Consider the following 14371-nt stretch of genomic DNA (forward strand, 5'->3'; position numbering starts at 1 on the left):
AAATAAAGAGGTCTTTCAGTTGTTAGGTTGGGTTTTTGTTAGCTCAAGGTTCCATATCGAGAGAGACACCGTACTATCGCCATGCTCAGGAGAAGAATAACTGCCTTTAAATCTGTAGTACTCAACTAAAGACATCGTTGTTCCTGCTGGCACTCCGCTTTTGCTCAGGCAAATAGGCACCGTAGATTCTACATTTGATCTCCCTGAAATTCTGGTTTCACGTCGACTTCGATACGAGCTCTTAGGAGCACTCGAGTTGCTTCTTCTTATCGATGTTTCATTACTTCTTCTGCTTTTGGCCATTTTTGGATAATTTTCCATTCCAATGTGTATTTATATCTGAACATTATGATATCAAATTCAAAGCTTTTTTCATGAATCCTTTTCAAAACTTTCGATAAATAGTCAAGTTCTTTGCCCCTGTAGTAAACTCGTTTAAAAATGAGGACAGATATAAACCCCCTATCTTCTATGCTTTATGGTCGCTGGTCAAGAATGTAGTGGGTATCTCAGATACCACAATTATAAATAAAGATAGACTGTTGTTGTGTATGAGAATTCATAGTCCTCCTTGCTTAGCAGCTCAGAAGTTTTGAGTTAGTATTGGTGTAGTGCCGTTACACAACCACTACTCTTATTCCACTACAAATCGTTTATTTATTGTTGATCGCACCCGCACACCGCATCTACAATTCTCGGACACTATCGTTACCCGTAACTTTAGTAGAGAATTCCGGTTATATCAAATTTTATCACATACCCCGGGATTCACACTAAAATTTGATATGACGTCATTTTCGCATCCGACCTTGTCAACATTTAATAAAGGTTCACGCATGTCGTATCGAGGCATGTCTCTGATGGAATTTGTATTAGTTACAGGAAATTATCCTACCCATGGGCACTATAATTGGTGTAGTGGCGTTACACAACCACTACTCTTTTCTCACACTAAATCGTTTATTTACTGGGCGACTGCACCCGTACATTGCACGCACAATTTCATGACACTATCGCATTAGTATTGGGTTAGTAGATAATTCAGACCATATCAAAATTTAACTAATACTCCGGGATTATTCAAATTTGAGTATGACGTCATTTTACCTTCGACCCCATAAATTTGGCAGCTAGTCTTAGTTTTGAATTATGATCGAGAATTGTTTTGATATTACTATAAAGATAAAAAACTTGGTTGTTAATACAATATGGCCTATCGCAAGAACTCATATATCAAAATTATCGCATTAATTGTTATCGTTGGCCTTTCTGTGCTGCTTATATATGCTGGATATCTCATACACCGCACATATTTCGCTCAGAATACTCCTCTGTTTCAATCATCTCAGCCTCCGCAATTTAAAGTTATATCTCAAGTAGGCCAAACTAGTTCTACATTTCTCCAATCATTTATACTAACCCAATATAGACCTCCATTCGAGTTCGGCCCGCCCAATACACATCTTAGCTTATCACAACAATACAAATACTTAAACAAGGACGTTGATCTGTTTTCTGATCCCTATAAACCTGTGTTAACACTACTTCTACGGCTACTCATAGAGCACAGTCAAATTCCACCAGACTCCAATAAAGACCGCCAAGGTGGCGAATTCCGTAATAAGATAGAGGAGCTGTTTCCTATTGGGAAATGGAAGAATGAAATTCCGACGGACATTGAAGAGCGATATATGTATGTTTGGATAGAGTTTATTCGCATAAGCAGTGCGTATTTTGCTCGGGTGGCATCTCTTGACGATCTAATCGAGATCAACCAACAATTAGCAAAGATTAAGGACTCTACTCAAGCAAATAGTCCGGAAAGAGAACAACAGACCATTCAAGCCGCAAAGAGATTTATTGCCACAACCACTAAAACGCATGGTCGCATGGAAGACATTGATAGATACCAACCAATCATTCAAAGGTTTCTCAGAATTATGAAGGTACGACCATATTTTCAAAACCGAGACCCATTCAATGTAATATCTGCGAACATTGGTTTCCTGGACGTATTTATGCATTTTATGCCCATAAGTAGTCGTATAGCAAACGAAGCTATCGCTTTCTTAACTTATATTGAGAATATGCCCGAGGAATTTGAAGAACACATATTTGGACCCATTAGAAATCCTTTGCTGTCCCCTACTATAGATCTTGCCGACGTAGTTAGTAAATGCATGAATCTTATGGAGAGAGTCCTAGAACTCAGTCAAAAGATTTGGGAGTACTATGTGTGTATCAATCCGACTAGGAAAACATTAATAATACTCACGATATGCAAGATTCTTGTTTATCCAACAGAACGTCTCTTGAGTTATTACATCACCTTTGAGGAGAATATGGAACTATTAACCAAATATGGCCGTGCGTACTGCGATGAGATAGACTTGTTATTGGAAACTGCACAGACACTGAGTTACCCGTGAGATAACAATGAGTTTCCTAAACCCAATACTAACTCAAATCTAGAGGGCGCTATTACATATTATGACCATGTTGTTGTATGCCCATAGATCATAAATTGTTACATGGAAAGTCAATGTCGATAGGTCTATCTTATACAGCGACTTATTGATCCTCAAGAACAGATTGTCTTGAATATCAAAATGTTGTATCATAGCTAATTGCTCACCTACCAATATCTACAGATAGGAGATGTAAGAAATCATAACCTTAAGCTTAAATAAAGAGCATTTTGAATAAATAACGGTAGTTTATAACTGGCCTTACCAAGAAACAACTCTGCTAATCAGGGATAGATGGCTGGATGTTTTGATATTTATCTCTGAGAATGCGATACTATCTATTTAACCCAATAGGAAGAGATATCGAAAAGTGCACGAGAAAGCTAGCATTTATGAGAAACCGGCACGCGTGGATAACAATGAAGTTGTTCCAAGACAAGTGGCTAGGAACTTTTGAGTGCAATACGTTCTTGAAAGCCGAGCACGGTACTCAATACAATACTAACACAACCCCACCATAAATCCCACCATAAACTCCAAGACCATTAGATAAACTGAGAACGGGGAGTTCGGCTTAGTATTGGAATGGCCTTGATTAAAAGAGTCATTTCCCCCTCGACCCCCTAAATGTGGCTACTAGTATTAGTTTTGAATTATGATCGAGAATTGTTTTGATATTACTATAAAGATAAAAAACTTGGTTGTTAATACAATATGGCACATCGCAAGAACACTTATATCAAAATTATCGCATTAATTGTTATCACATGTCTTTCGGTGCTGCTTATATATGCTGTATATCTCACACGCCGTAAATGCTTCGCTCAGAATACTTCTCTGTTTCAACCATCTCAGCCTCCACAATCTAAAGTTATATCTCAAGCAAGCCAAGCTAGTTCTGCATCACTTCAATCATTTCTACCGGCACAACCTATGCCTGTACCCGAGTCCGGCCAGCTCTGTGCACAATTTATCATATTAAGGAATTATCTACCTTTATTTGCCCAATACAACCACCACCACATTATGGATACATCTATGTTGCCCCTGCTCCACCAGTTACTCACCAAACACAGCCGAATTCTATCAGACTCCAATAAAGACCGCCAAGGCGGCGAATTCCGTAATAAGATAGAAGAGCTGTTTCCTATTGGGAAATGGAAGGATGAAATTCCGACGGAGATTGAAGAGCGATATATGTATGTTTGGATAGAGTTTATTCGCATAAGCAGCGCATATTTTGCTCGGTTGGCATCTCTTGACGATCTAATCGAGATCAACCAACAATTAGCAAAGATTAAGGACTCTACTCACGCAAATAGTCCGGAAAGAGAACAACAGACCATTCAAGCCGCAAAGAGCTTTATTGCCACAACCACTAAAACGCACGGTCGCATGGAAGACATTGATAGATGCCGATCAATCATTCAAAAGCTTCTCACAACTATGAAGGCACAACCATATTTTCAAACCCAAGAGCCCTTCAAGACAATCATTGCGAACATCGGTTTCCTGGAGATAGCTATGCATTTTGTGCCCTTGGATAGTTCAGACATTGGGGACGTTAGTGTTTTCTTAGATAGACTTGTTAGCGGCATATATCAAGTCGAGAAGGACACATATCCTATCAGTGTTGGCGCTGTAGATGGTGGCCAGGATAGATATTTTACCCGCGCAATTAATCACTACCTTCTGGTGATGAAGAACTTCGTACAAATTGACAGCCTTATCTGGAACGACGATGGATCCATTAGACCTTTTGACACACCCGTCAATGTAAATTGGAAGCTTTATGATACAACCCGTATCTCCCTAAACGGAGGCCATGACTTTAAGAAGAACCTTGATGATTTCCTTGATATTAGCAGCAACTTCTGCACAAAGTTAGAAAGCATATTGGCAAGGGTAGAAATACCGGATTGTCCTGAGACAATAATGAGTCATCCTAAACCCAATACCAACTCAATTTGAGAAGACACAATTTACATACCATGATTATGGTACAACAACTATTAAATTCAAAGCATATATTAATCTTTATTGCGCCCGATAAGCATCTTAGTTGTCATTGTAAACTATCCACTTAACAACATAGTTTTAATTGGTGGGGGATAGTTGTGTTGCTCATGTACTAGCTTATGTGTGTGTGTTTTTCTTATCTGTGCTAGTTGTCCTGGAAGATAATAAGGAATGTCAATTTGATTGTATAATGATCTTATAAAGCTACAACCCTTCCTAAATCGTTTCATTCAGCACAGATATCAATCAGCCCAAATAAGTGCTAGAGACTTTAGATTAAAACCAAGCCAACAGTTTGGTTCAGTTAAATTCCCACACGATCGATACAATCGCTATAGTAACTGGAGAGTCAGCGAAACTAAGATAAAAAAGAGGGGTCAAGATAATTTTGAAATAAGATTATGGCACTAAAGACCAGCAAGATAATTAAGATTGGCGTATGGGTTCTAGCTATTGTAGTTGTAACAAGTGTTGTTTATATGGGAGTGACCTTCTACATTAATGTACATCGGCCTAAGGTGATATACAATGAGAATTTAAGAAAGGCCGAATCTGTCTTTGAATGGGTGTGTGCCCAGACTAGTCTTGCCCGTAGTGATTTAGCTACTAAGAACTTCGTCTTATCTATTATTCAAAACTCCTACAACGAACAGCCGGAAGAAAAAGTGGCAGGAGCTGAGAAGTTACTTGCCTCGTCAATAGGCTTCTTTATGTTCCTATCATCTGATGCGCTTTCTCTGGCCGAGCAAGAAGGGTATGATGCACTTTGGGTACGAATTATCCTGCACGGGATAAAACTCTATGCCTGGAAACTTGCCACCTTAGAAGCACATGTGATTAAAGAGTTGGTCAATAAGCATAACGAGTTCTATCGCAAGCAAGCAACCGAAAATAACCAAGGCACAAGTAATTCTAACAACCAAAAGAAGCCTTCATTTCCACTAGCCAAAGAGATAATCTTAGTCATTGCCGCCCATAATAACTTTGGCGGATTTACTGAGCGCTGCCAAGCACTTTATAACCGGCTGTATAAGTATCCATGGGCCCGGGACTATCACAAGCATTACCAACTCAACTTACCCATTATGGATCTTCTTTTTAACATAGACCTACTTTCCTATCTTGTTCCTCTATCTTTAAAACAACGCCAGAACATCAGCAGTATTTTAGACGAAGTCGACAACATCCTCTTTAAGCTCGAACAATCTACCACAACAATAACCTCAACTATTTCCAACCACCATTTCAGCAATCCAGTCCAATCACTCCTCAATGAACTCACTCAATGTATCAATTGTATGCTCACCATAGCCACCGCCATGAGAGCCGCCGCTTACTATACACAACAAGAAGCCGCCAATGATCTATCGGATACCACAACCTTCCCAATAGAGTTATATTATACCACAACCCAATCTTTAACAGTCGAACATGGACTTAATTCATATATAATCATCCCAATCCTCATGACATACACCAAAACCATAGATTTATACGTCAACCGCAAACACTGTGATGTTTTCTATCACCTATTCCCTACTTCCTAAAATACCAAGCCAATCCAATCCTAACACCAACTCAATCCAATGCCAAACCATCCTAACACCACCCTAATTCAACCCTAACACCACCCTAATCCAATACTAACACCACACCAACTCAACTCAATGCAAGATAATAAACTGAACTTAATATAACACCACCCAATACCACCTTAATAACAGATACTCGTTTTAAATACTCTCATTAACATTAGTCCCTTTATTGATTATTGTGTTGTTAAACAAACGCAAGCCATACCGATTACTGACTAAACAAATTACTGTTTGTAGCCTAGGCAGTTTAGTACTTGCAAAACCTAGTCATGATGCGTAACTCGTGATGGCTGATCAAACACTGAACTAGAAGATACATTATCAGCCATTTGCCGATTAATACTCTCAAACAAGAAGAACTTGGTACTATTAGTGGTCTGGCAGTAACTAAATAACTCATCACATACTTGTGGCTTAATCTGCAACGTATCTTCTGTCTTATAAATCGTATGCGCATCTAACTTCCCATTAACAAAACTCAACGTAATTACAGCCGTCCGATTCTTCTTCTTCGCCAAAATCTTAATGCTTATCAAACTACTCTTCTCTTCCCTATCAGGCACCTCTTCCCCAGTACTACTATAAATCGACTGCAACTTCTTCTGTTCACTCTTCCTAATATCAATAATCTTAGCCCCAACTAAGCGCATAAAGACCGAGCCAAACTGAGTATACCAATTGTACAAGTAAACCATCTGCTGATTAGCTGCTTGTTGCAAATCTTTAAGTCGTTCATCAGCCACTGACTTACGACTGTTCGTTTGAACTAAAGCCCGGTTTCTTTCCTCCACTAAACGTTTATACGTCTGAATATTAACTTGCCGTTGCTCAATTTCAGAGGTACAACTAGCTATCTGGGCCAAGTATGTACTATTCTTCTGTTTAATTTCAGCAAACTGACTTACTGCTTGGGCCTTATTCATTGCTTCTTCTATACGTTTACGAATGATAAACTCCTTTTCTTTGATTTGACTTAGTTTTTGTTTTTGATCTTCTAATGTATTTGTTGCTCTAGAAATATCAGCTGATAAGGATTCGATACTTCTTCTATATCTCTCAATCTCTTCTTTCTTCTTAACTAACTCTTCTTTCTGAGAACTAATCTCTTCACTCATATCTCCACGCAACACTTTAAGAAAGATATACTTATGCATTACCTCAACATAATTGAACTTGATATTAGCTAAATACTCCTTTGAATGTCTCATATCATGTTCAATTGTACCATAAAGACTAATCGCATCTGTAAGAAAGTCAGACATAAATAACTAAAAAAGACATGATAGCTAATTATACTATTTATAGATTAGTGAGTAGTTAGTATTGGGTTAGTATTAGATTGAGTTGAGTTGGTGTTAAGTTGAGTAAGTAGTAGATTGAGTAAGTAGTAGATTGAGTAAGTAGTGGTTTAAAATAGTATTAGATTGAGTAAGTAGTAGGATTAAGATGAGTAAGTAGTATTAGATTGAGTAAGTAGTGAGATAGCACCTATTGTTGGTTGGTTTCTTTGTAGGCTTTGGATAATTCAAGGGCATAAGTAGATACTTTGTCTTCTAAAGACTTGACAGTCTTTTCTAAAGAATCTACTCTTTCACGGAAGACTCCCATAAGGCCAGAGAGACGGGCAAGACGGTTTTCAAGCTGAACTGTATATGCATCTTCTTTTTGGTCGGGTTGCATGCTAAAAGTTTTGCTTAGATTGGGGTAGTTTATATACCAAATATGGAAATAATTGGAATTTTATATTGAATTTGAATTTGAATTTGAATTTGAATTAGTTTAGATTGGGTTTGGATTGGATTGGGTTGGATTGAGTTGAGTTAGTATTGGATTGGGTTAGGTTGAGTTAGGTTAGTATTAGATTGGGCTAAAGTTGAGATTATATCAAGTTGTAATTGTACTAAGCTGAAGTTAAACTAAAGTTGAGATTAGATTAGATTAGATTTTATTAAACTAAAGGCGTACTAGACTAATATAACGTTATGAGAGTATAATAAACTTGAAATTAGATTAGATTGGATTGGGATGGACTTTGGTTTCATAGAGGGGAATTGGGACTAGGTACCCGTGCATATGCGGTTTGATTGAACGGCCAATTTCGGACTTGAGATTGAGTTGGTCAATTTGGTCTTCAGTAAGGAAGCGATAGTGGTCAAAGTATGTTTCCTTGGCGGCTTCGGCCATTTCTTCGGTTGTGCCTTCTAGATGGCTGCACCATTTAGGGAATGGGCCTAGGGCTGGGACATAGAAGGTTTTCATAGTAGGTGAATCACCGCCGAGGAAGACAATACCTTGGGAAAGAGTAAAATCAGCTAGAGTAAAATCGGGTTCAACTGTAGCTAGAGTTTTGGAGGAAAACTTATCCCAAACTTTCAGACCTTTCTTATCTAAAGAAACTACATTGGTCTTTTGAATACTTATTTTACTGATGGGAAAGTCATAATTATGATCCTTAACTAAAAGTGGAGTATTACTACGCAGATCAAAAAGAGAGACAGTGCCTTCATAAGTACCAACGGCTAAAAAGATGCCATCGGGTGAAAAGGCCGAGGCAGTAGCTGATTCAGTTGGTAAGTTAAATGGCTTAATACTTTGACCCGATCGTGCATCAATAAACTCACACTGACCTTGTTCAGCTGTTAGTGCATAGAGAGAATGAATATTACTTAGGGAAATAGATTCAATACTAGTTAAAGTAGTGGGTAGAGGATTAAGTAACTTGCCGGCACTAGTACTGAAGCGGTAGATTGAAGGTCTTTTGCCAACGGTGAGAATTTCACCTCTACTAAGATCGGCTTTCATATCTCGACATTCATTGGGTAGTTCAATTGTATGATGATGGCCGTACTGTGAATGAAACTCTATTTTGCCGGCTTTATGTAGAAGTGCTAATTTCTTCCAATCATTGCCTAATATGGAAATTCTGATGACCTCATCATCTATATTTCGTTCAAATTTAGGCGTATGGTCGATTAGATCAAATGCGGCGATACAGGGTTTGTACCCACCAGAAGCTATTATGGTTTCCTGGTCATTTGAGACCTCTAGGACATTACAGTACATTGGAAATTCGAAGTTATGTAAAACAGAAACAAGTGTAGACTTGGCCATTTAGAAAATTTTTGCGATTGGGCTTATCTAGTCGTTTTGTTGATTCAAAATGTTTTCGGCTATCTCAATTACCTTTTTAGGAAATCCGACATATTTGGCGACATTTAATCCGTATGAGCCTTGGCCGATTCCATCTTCAACTTTATAGGTCATAATAGCTGTAGTATCGGTTAGGATACAACTGACTTGTTTGTTGCAGACACCGGGGATATGGCAGATGTCGTAGAAATGGGTAGCGAAGAGAGTGGTGGCTCCAAGTGAGAGAATATGTTCGGTGGCGGCTTGGGCGATAGCGTATCCATCGGCATCACTGGTGCCACGACCGAGTTCATCAATAATGACTAGAGAGTGCTGGTCGGCTTCATTGAGGATTTTGGAGACATCGTTCATTTCGGCCATGAAAGTACTGATGTTCTTCTCTGGGGAGTCAGCGGCACCAATTCTAATAAAGAGTGAATTAAAGATGGGAATATGGGCTGAATCAGCGGGAATAAAAGAACCCATTTGGGCCAGTAGAGTTATCATGGCGATGGTTTTTAAGAAGGTGGTTTTGCCGCCCATATTAGGACCGGTTAAGACACAGAATTTAGTGGCGGTTAGTTGGAGATCGTTTTTGGTAAGTTCGGGTGGATGCCGGCCTTGGGAACTTTGGCGGCGGTGAATGGCCGGGAGAAGAGGGTGGTAGACACCTTGGACATTGTATTCGGAAGTGGTGAACGTAGGACGAATGAACCCATTGGTTTTGGCAAACTCGGCTAGACTGGCGAAAACATCAATAAGGGCAAACATATGGTTGATGACTTCAAGCCAACTACGGTATGCATTGATACTACTACGAAGGTCTTGGAGGATTTTATCGGCTTCAGTTTGAATGTCGGCTGTAATGGTTTTAAGCTTGGCATCTAGTTGTTTGAGTCGGATGGTTGTGAAGAAGATACCGGCCTTCTGGGCGGAGAGTTGAATAAAGTCGGTGCCGGTAAGGATTGCCCCTTCAGTTCTGGGGATTTTCATATGGTAGCCGTAGATGGAATTAGTTTCTAGTTTGACTTTGGCTTTTTGAAGGTTCTTGGCTTGAACTGCCTGGTTGTAGGTCAGGAGGATTTCTTTTTCGACCTCTTGCTTGGCCGTGTAGAGATCGGCGAGTTTGATCGATTGGTTGGCTCGGATTTCTTGGGTGGTTGGGTCAATGGCACGATCGATCATGGCTAAGACTTCTTCACAGGCCGAGCAAGATCCTTTAAGTGTATTTATCTCGGGTTCAAGACTTTTGATAAATGAAACTGTATCTAAGATCTGAGTGGCTTTAGTAAGGGTAGTAGTGATTTTCAAAACATCCTGGATGGAGATAGTGGTTTTAGCCAGCTTTTTACAGATCACTAAAATATCAGGAGTACGAGCTAGTTGTTTCTTGATACTTTCGGCATAATCAAGCATCTCTTCGACAATGGAGTGTCTTCTTTCAATTTCGTCACGGCAAATTAGAGGTAGTCGAATGAACACGCGTAAGAGTCTTCTGCCTTGTACGGTTGTGCACCTTATCTCATCCCAGAGATTGACTTCGCCTTCAAGAAGGGATTTAGCTGCCCAGCCGTCCATGCGCAATGAGTTGGACATTTGACCGGTTGATTGGGTATAGGTATTTGTTCTGAGGTTAAAGAAGTCTTCAATTAGACCGGTAGCTTTCTCAGCTAAGGTTTCTCCTTTGGGGTGTTTAGATAAGCAGTGATGGGCTATGCCCATAGCTACTAAGAGCTTTTCTAAAGCCTTATCTTTATAAACAACCTCTTTAATGTTCTGTTCGTAGAGAACATGAACCAGATTAGAGAAAATCTCTGTATCTCGGAATTCAAAATAGATAACGGTTTTTTCAAAAGTACAAACTGATGATAACGAAATAGTCGCTCCTGCACTATCCCATTGCACTATAATCCCTCCTACACGCGATAAGTCAGAATCACCAACCAAATACTCTGCAAATTCAGACCAGTTACCGGGTGAGGCCTGGCGAATGCAGATATCCCGGCCATTAATCTCAGCATATTCTTCAATACTACACTGTTTTTCACGAATTAGAGTGCTTACTAATTCGCCGATTTTATGAACTGGGATTTTGACCTCACCTTCACCTTTCTCTTGCATGGCATCTCTAACTATAACGGCAAATTCGGGATAAACAATGTAATGTTCTCCTTTCAGCTTAAACTTGACCATAAAAAAACAAGATGGCCATTGATGACTTTATTCGGACTTCTTGAGCCACTCTGCGATTTCCCTAATCTGCGCACAAGATTCAAGTAGTGAAGATCTTCTTCCATATAGCTTTTCTTAAAATTAGACCTATTTAACTTACCTTTAACGGCTGCATCGATAGCAGCAAAGAGTGTATCGCGTCTTTCTAAACTCAGAAAGTCCTTAGAAACACTGCACTCTTCTGGATTCTTGTAGGCCAGCAGAAGAAAGAGATTATCAGTTTGCATAATGTTCTGGCCCTGCTGAATACAAGCCCGGCCAAAGACCAGGGCCTTCTCAGGCTCGTCTTTGCGAACGAGTTCAATGAAGGTCTGAGTGTTCAGCTGAGATGCAAGTTCCTGATTCTCTTGGAGTAGTTTGGGGAGTTCTTTGTCCAGTAGAACTTGTGCCTTTTCGGTTTCACCGGCTAGGATCCAGGTTTTGATCTGGTGGCGCAGAGCTACTTTGGCTTCATCCGTAGGTTGCATTTGCTTCAAAGTCTCAATGTAACATTTAGAGATAAGATAGTCCAGAACAAACGAAACCTCCCTTGTTCCTTTCTGTACTCTTTTAGTCTCTGCCTCCTTCATACAAACAAACAATAGACCTTATTTATTTGTTTTGACTTTCCTCATCATCTTTTCGGCTCTTTTGAGTGATAGTTGAATGTCTATCTTTGGTTTTTGCAGTAATAGTAAGGCATCATGTACAACCCGGCCCATTAGTTGGTTTCGCATTTGAATAAGAACGGCAGCACAGAAGAAGGGAAGAAACCGGTGTATGGGTCGTTCTTGAAATAATCGGTCCCATAAACAAAGAGTTTCGGAGAGTGGTAGTTCACCAGCAAATAACAAGAACATCCAGCGCAAATGAAAGGCTGATAGATGGAAAATATCCATATCATGTAGTGCCTGGTATAGTTGTGTATCATTCTGTTGCAGAATAGCAAGGATGGCTTCGGTTTGGCCGCTCATTCCTAGGGCTGATACGTCCATTTTCTCAGAGAATAGATCGCCCATATCTACCATGATCCCAAAGAAGCAGAAGTAAGTTAAAGACTCAGCGTACGCATCTTCACCACCACTAATCATTACATAATGAACAATTGCACAGATCCAATTCATGCCCTGTACGTAGCCAATAGTTTTATTGGTCAGTGCATAAACCATGAGGACTCTTTCAATAGCTTCTTTCCTTTCCTGTACAAAGTCATTATTCATTTCCGCACCGCCCTGGACTATTCTAGTTCGTTCAATATCTTTCTTAATCAGAGATATTGTTGCACTAGGAACTGTTTTTTCAGCCGCCACCAAGTAACTATCATACAGCCCTTTCCTTTCCTCCAAAAACTGAGATCTACTCATTTGCGGGGGCACACACCCTAGTAGAGCCATCCATCGCTCTTTCCTCCGCCGATTACTCATAAACAAACAACATTAATCTATCCCATACAAACTCAATCCAACTACTCCGTTATTATCTTCTATTGTTTATTCTCCCCAGCACCAAACAAGCACACAATCTCTATCTAATCCAAGTACTAATAAAAGCCCAACTATCTACTACCTCAACATCAAAATACTATAAGTCTTATCTAACATCCTATCTAACTACCAAGTGCTACCTCAACATCAGCATGACTCAATACTAACTCAATCCCAATTCTAACTCAAACCTAATACTAACTAAGTCCAAACCCAACTCAACTCAATCCAAACTCAACCCAATATGAAACTAAAACCCCAAAGACAAGACTTCATTTCAAAATTCAAGCAGACTTAAATTAGAGTTTAAATTCCAATCTACTCCTCACCAAACTAACTCATCTCAAACCATCTCAAACCAGCCAAATCACAACACAAATCAACCTCAACCACCCAAATCACAACACAACCAACCTTAATCCACCCAATACTAACACAAACTCAACCCAAACTCAATCCAATCTATCCAAAATCAACCTATAACTCAAAGATGTCCATTTATAGTAATTAAATTTTGTCATATTCAGTCCGATTCCGTCATGAAGCGAGTTATCATTAACAATCTACTAGATAAAAACATTGCTACTATTCAAAATATGGGTGATGATTTAGTTCCTCCTTTGTATCTCCAAAGAGATCCTGCACTTATCATTGAAGATGAAGAGCCCGCTCCTATCAATCCACCTAAGATCAATCGGAAAAAAGCCGAGATTCTCGAGTATCAAGAACCCGAAGAAGAAAGAGAACATAAAGAAGAAAGAATTCCCTGGTTACTAGAAGATAGTGAACAACGCGCCTTTGTAGGTCATCCCATGCAAACTCGTATCACTGAAGACTACCCCTGCACTTACTATGCCATGGTTCAAGAGAAGAACGAAATCAAATTCTATCGCATTCGCAAGTGGTACAAGTTCTCCCCTAAGATCCAGTACGAAACTCTTACCTTAGAAGAGGCCGAAGAGAAGATGCAAAGAAGGTTCAAAGATACCGGACCAGCTGAACATACTCGTAATGATACGGAGGAGTACAAAGACGATGAGTTTGAGTACAAAGAAGTCTTTGATGATGACGATGAGGGAGATATCAGTCCTGAAAAAGGAGAAAGTGCGCGCAAGAAGAAACTCGACTCATCCGGTAAAGATCTCAAAAAACTAGTCAAAAACTACGAGAAGACCCAATCGGATGATTCCAATGGCACTTCAACTGAAGGTCCTAAAACCGAAATATCCGAAACTCCTACTTCTGAAATCACCGAATTAGATGTTAAAATGCACTTATACTCCGGTCCAATGTTAATTAAGACGCTTATCGAAAAATTCAAAAGCCGGTTTAAGGCCCATCCAGGCAGTAAAGAGACTCTTCGCCTACTTATTAAACGCATGTGCAACATAAGAACAGATCCGAAAACGGGCGAAAAGCTTCTCGTCTTAAAAGAAAGAGTAGCAGAGAGTAAATAAACAAACTG

At 39.5% G+C, this 14371-nt stretch overlaps 10 protein-coding genes across 10 annotated transcripts; 4 read left to right on the top strand and 6 right to left on the bottom strand.

Moving 5' to 3' along the window:
* Positions 1-1208: 1208 nt before the first annotated feature.
* Positions 1209-2429, top strand: NEHOM01_1062 (uncharacterized protein; the record flags this gene model as incomplete). Its single annotated transcript, XM_051489940.1, has 1 exon — positions 1209-2429. One exon carries the CDS (start codon positions 1209-1211, stop codon positions 2427-2429), a length of 1221 nt encoding a protein of 406 aa, XP_051345900.1.
* A 753-nt stretch (positions 2430-3182) lies between these two features.
* Positions 3183-4439, top strand: NEHOM01_1063 (uncharacterized protein; the record flags this gene model as incomplete). Its single annotated transcript, XM_051489941.1, has 1 exon — positions 3183-4439. One exon carries the CDS (start codon positions 3183-3185, stop codon positions 4437-4439), a length of 1257 nt encoding a protein of 418 aa, XP_051345901.1.
* Positions 4440-4888: 449 nt separating this feature from the next.
* On the top strand, positions 4889-6034 carry NEHOM01_1064 (uncharacterized protein; the record flags this gene model as incomplete). Its single annotated transcript, XM_051489942.1, has 1 exon — positions 4889-6034. The coding sequence occupies one exon, from the start codon at positions 4889-4891 to the stop codon at positions 6032-6034; it is 1146 nt and encodes a 381-aa protein (XP_051345902.1).
* Positions 6035-6345: 311 nt separating this feature from the next.
* Positions 6346-7344, bottom strand: NEHOM01_1065 (uncharacterized protein; the record flags this gene model as incomplete). The annotated part of the gene is made up of 1 exon (XM_051489943.1): positions 6346-7344. The coding sequence occupies one exon, from the start codon at positions 7342-7344 to the stop codon at positions 6346-6348; it is 999 nt and encodes a 332-aa protein (XP_051345903.1).
* A 226-nt stretch (positions 7345-7570) lies between these two features.
* NEHOM01_1041 (uncharacterized protein) lies at positions 7571-7762 on the bottom strand (the record flags this gene model as incomplete). Its single annotated transcript, XM_051489919.1, has 1 exon — positions 7571-7762. One exon carries the CDS (start codon positions 7760-7762, stop codon positions 7571-7573), a length of 192 nt encoding a protein of 63 aa, XP_051345879.1.
* A 330-nt stretch (positions 7763-8092) lies between these two features.
* Positions 8093-9193, bottom strand: NEHOM01_1066 (ribosome biogenesis protein ENP2; the record flags this gene model as incomplete). The annotated part of the gene is made up of 1 exon (XM_051489944.1): positions 8093-9193. The coding sequence occupies one exon, from the start codon at positions 9191-9193 to the stop codon at positions 8093-8095; it is 1101 nt and encodes a 366-aa protein (XP_051345904.1).
* Positions 9194-9220: 27 nt separating this feature from the next.
* NEHOM01_1067 (DNA mismatch repair protein MSH2) lies at positions 9221-11404 on the bottom strand (the record flags this gene model as incomplete). The annotated part of the gene is made up of 1 exon (XM_051489945.1): positions 9221-11404. One exon carries the CDS (start codon positions 11402-11404, stop codon positions 9221-9223), a length of 2184 nt encoding a protein of 727 aa, XP_051345905.1.
* NEHOM01_1068 (glucose-induced degradation protein 8) lies at positions 11386-12012 on the bottom strand (the record flags this gene model as incomplete). Its single annotated transcript, XM_051489946.1, has 1 exon — positions 11386-12012. One exon carries the CDS (start codon positions 12010-12012, stop codon positions 11386-11388), a length of 627 nt encoding a protein of 208 aa, XP_051345906.1.
* An 18-nt stretch (positions 12013-12030) lies between these two features.
* Positions 12031-12846, bottom strand: NEHOM01_1069 (TBC1 domain family member 13; the record flags this gene model as incomplete). Its single annotated transcript, XM_051489947.1, has 1 exon — positions 12031-12846. One exon carries the CDS (start codon positions 12844-12846, stop codon positions 12031-12033), a length of 816 nt encoding a protein of 271 aa, XP_051345907.1.
* A 599-nt stretch (positions 12847-13445) lies between these two features.
* On the top strand, positions 13446-14363 carry NEHOM01_1070 (uncharacterized protein; the record flags this gene model as incomplete). Its single annotated transcript, XM_051489948.1, has 1 exon — positions 13446-14363. One exon carries the CDS (start codon positions 13446-13448, stop codon positions 14361-14363), a length of 918 nt encoding a protein of 305 aa, XP_051345908.1.
* Between the last annotated feature and the right edge of the window lie 8 nt (positions 14364-14371).

The sequence above is a fragment of the Nematocida homosporus genome (genome assembly GCF_024244095.1).
Source record: "Nematocida homosporus strain JUm1504 chromosome Unknown 4542, whole genome shotgun sequence".
NCBI classification, from domain to species: domain Eukaryota; kingdom Fungi; phylum Microsporidia; genus Nematocida; species Nematocida homosporus.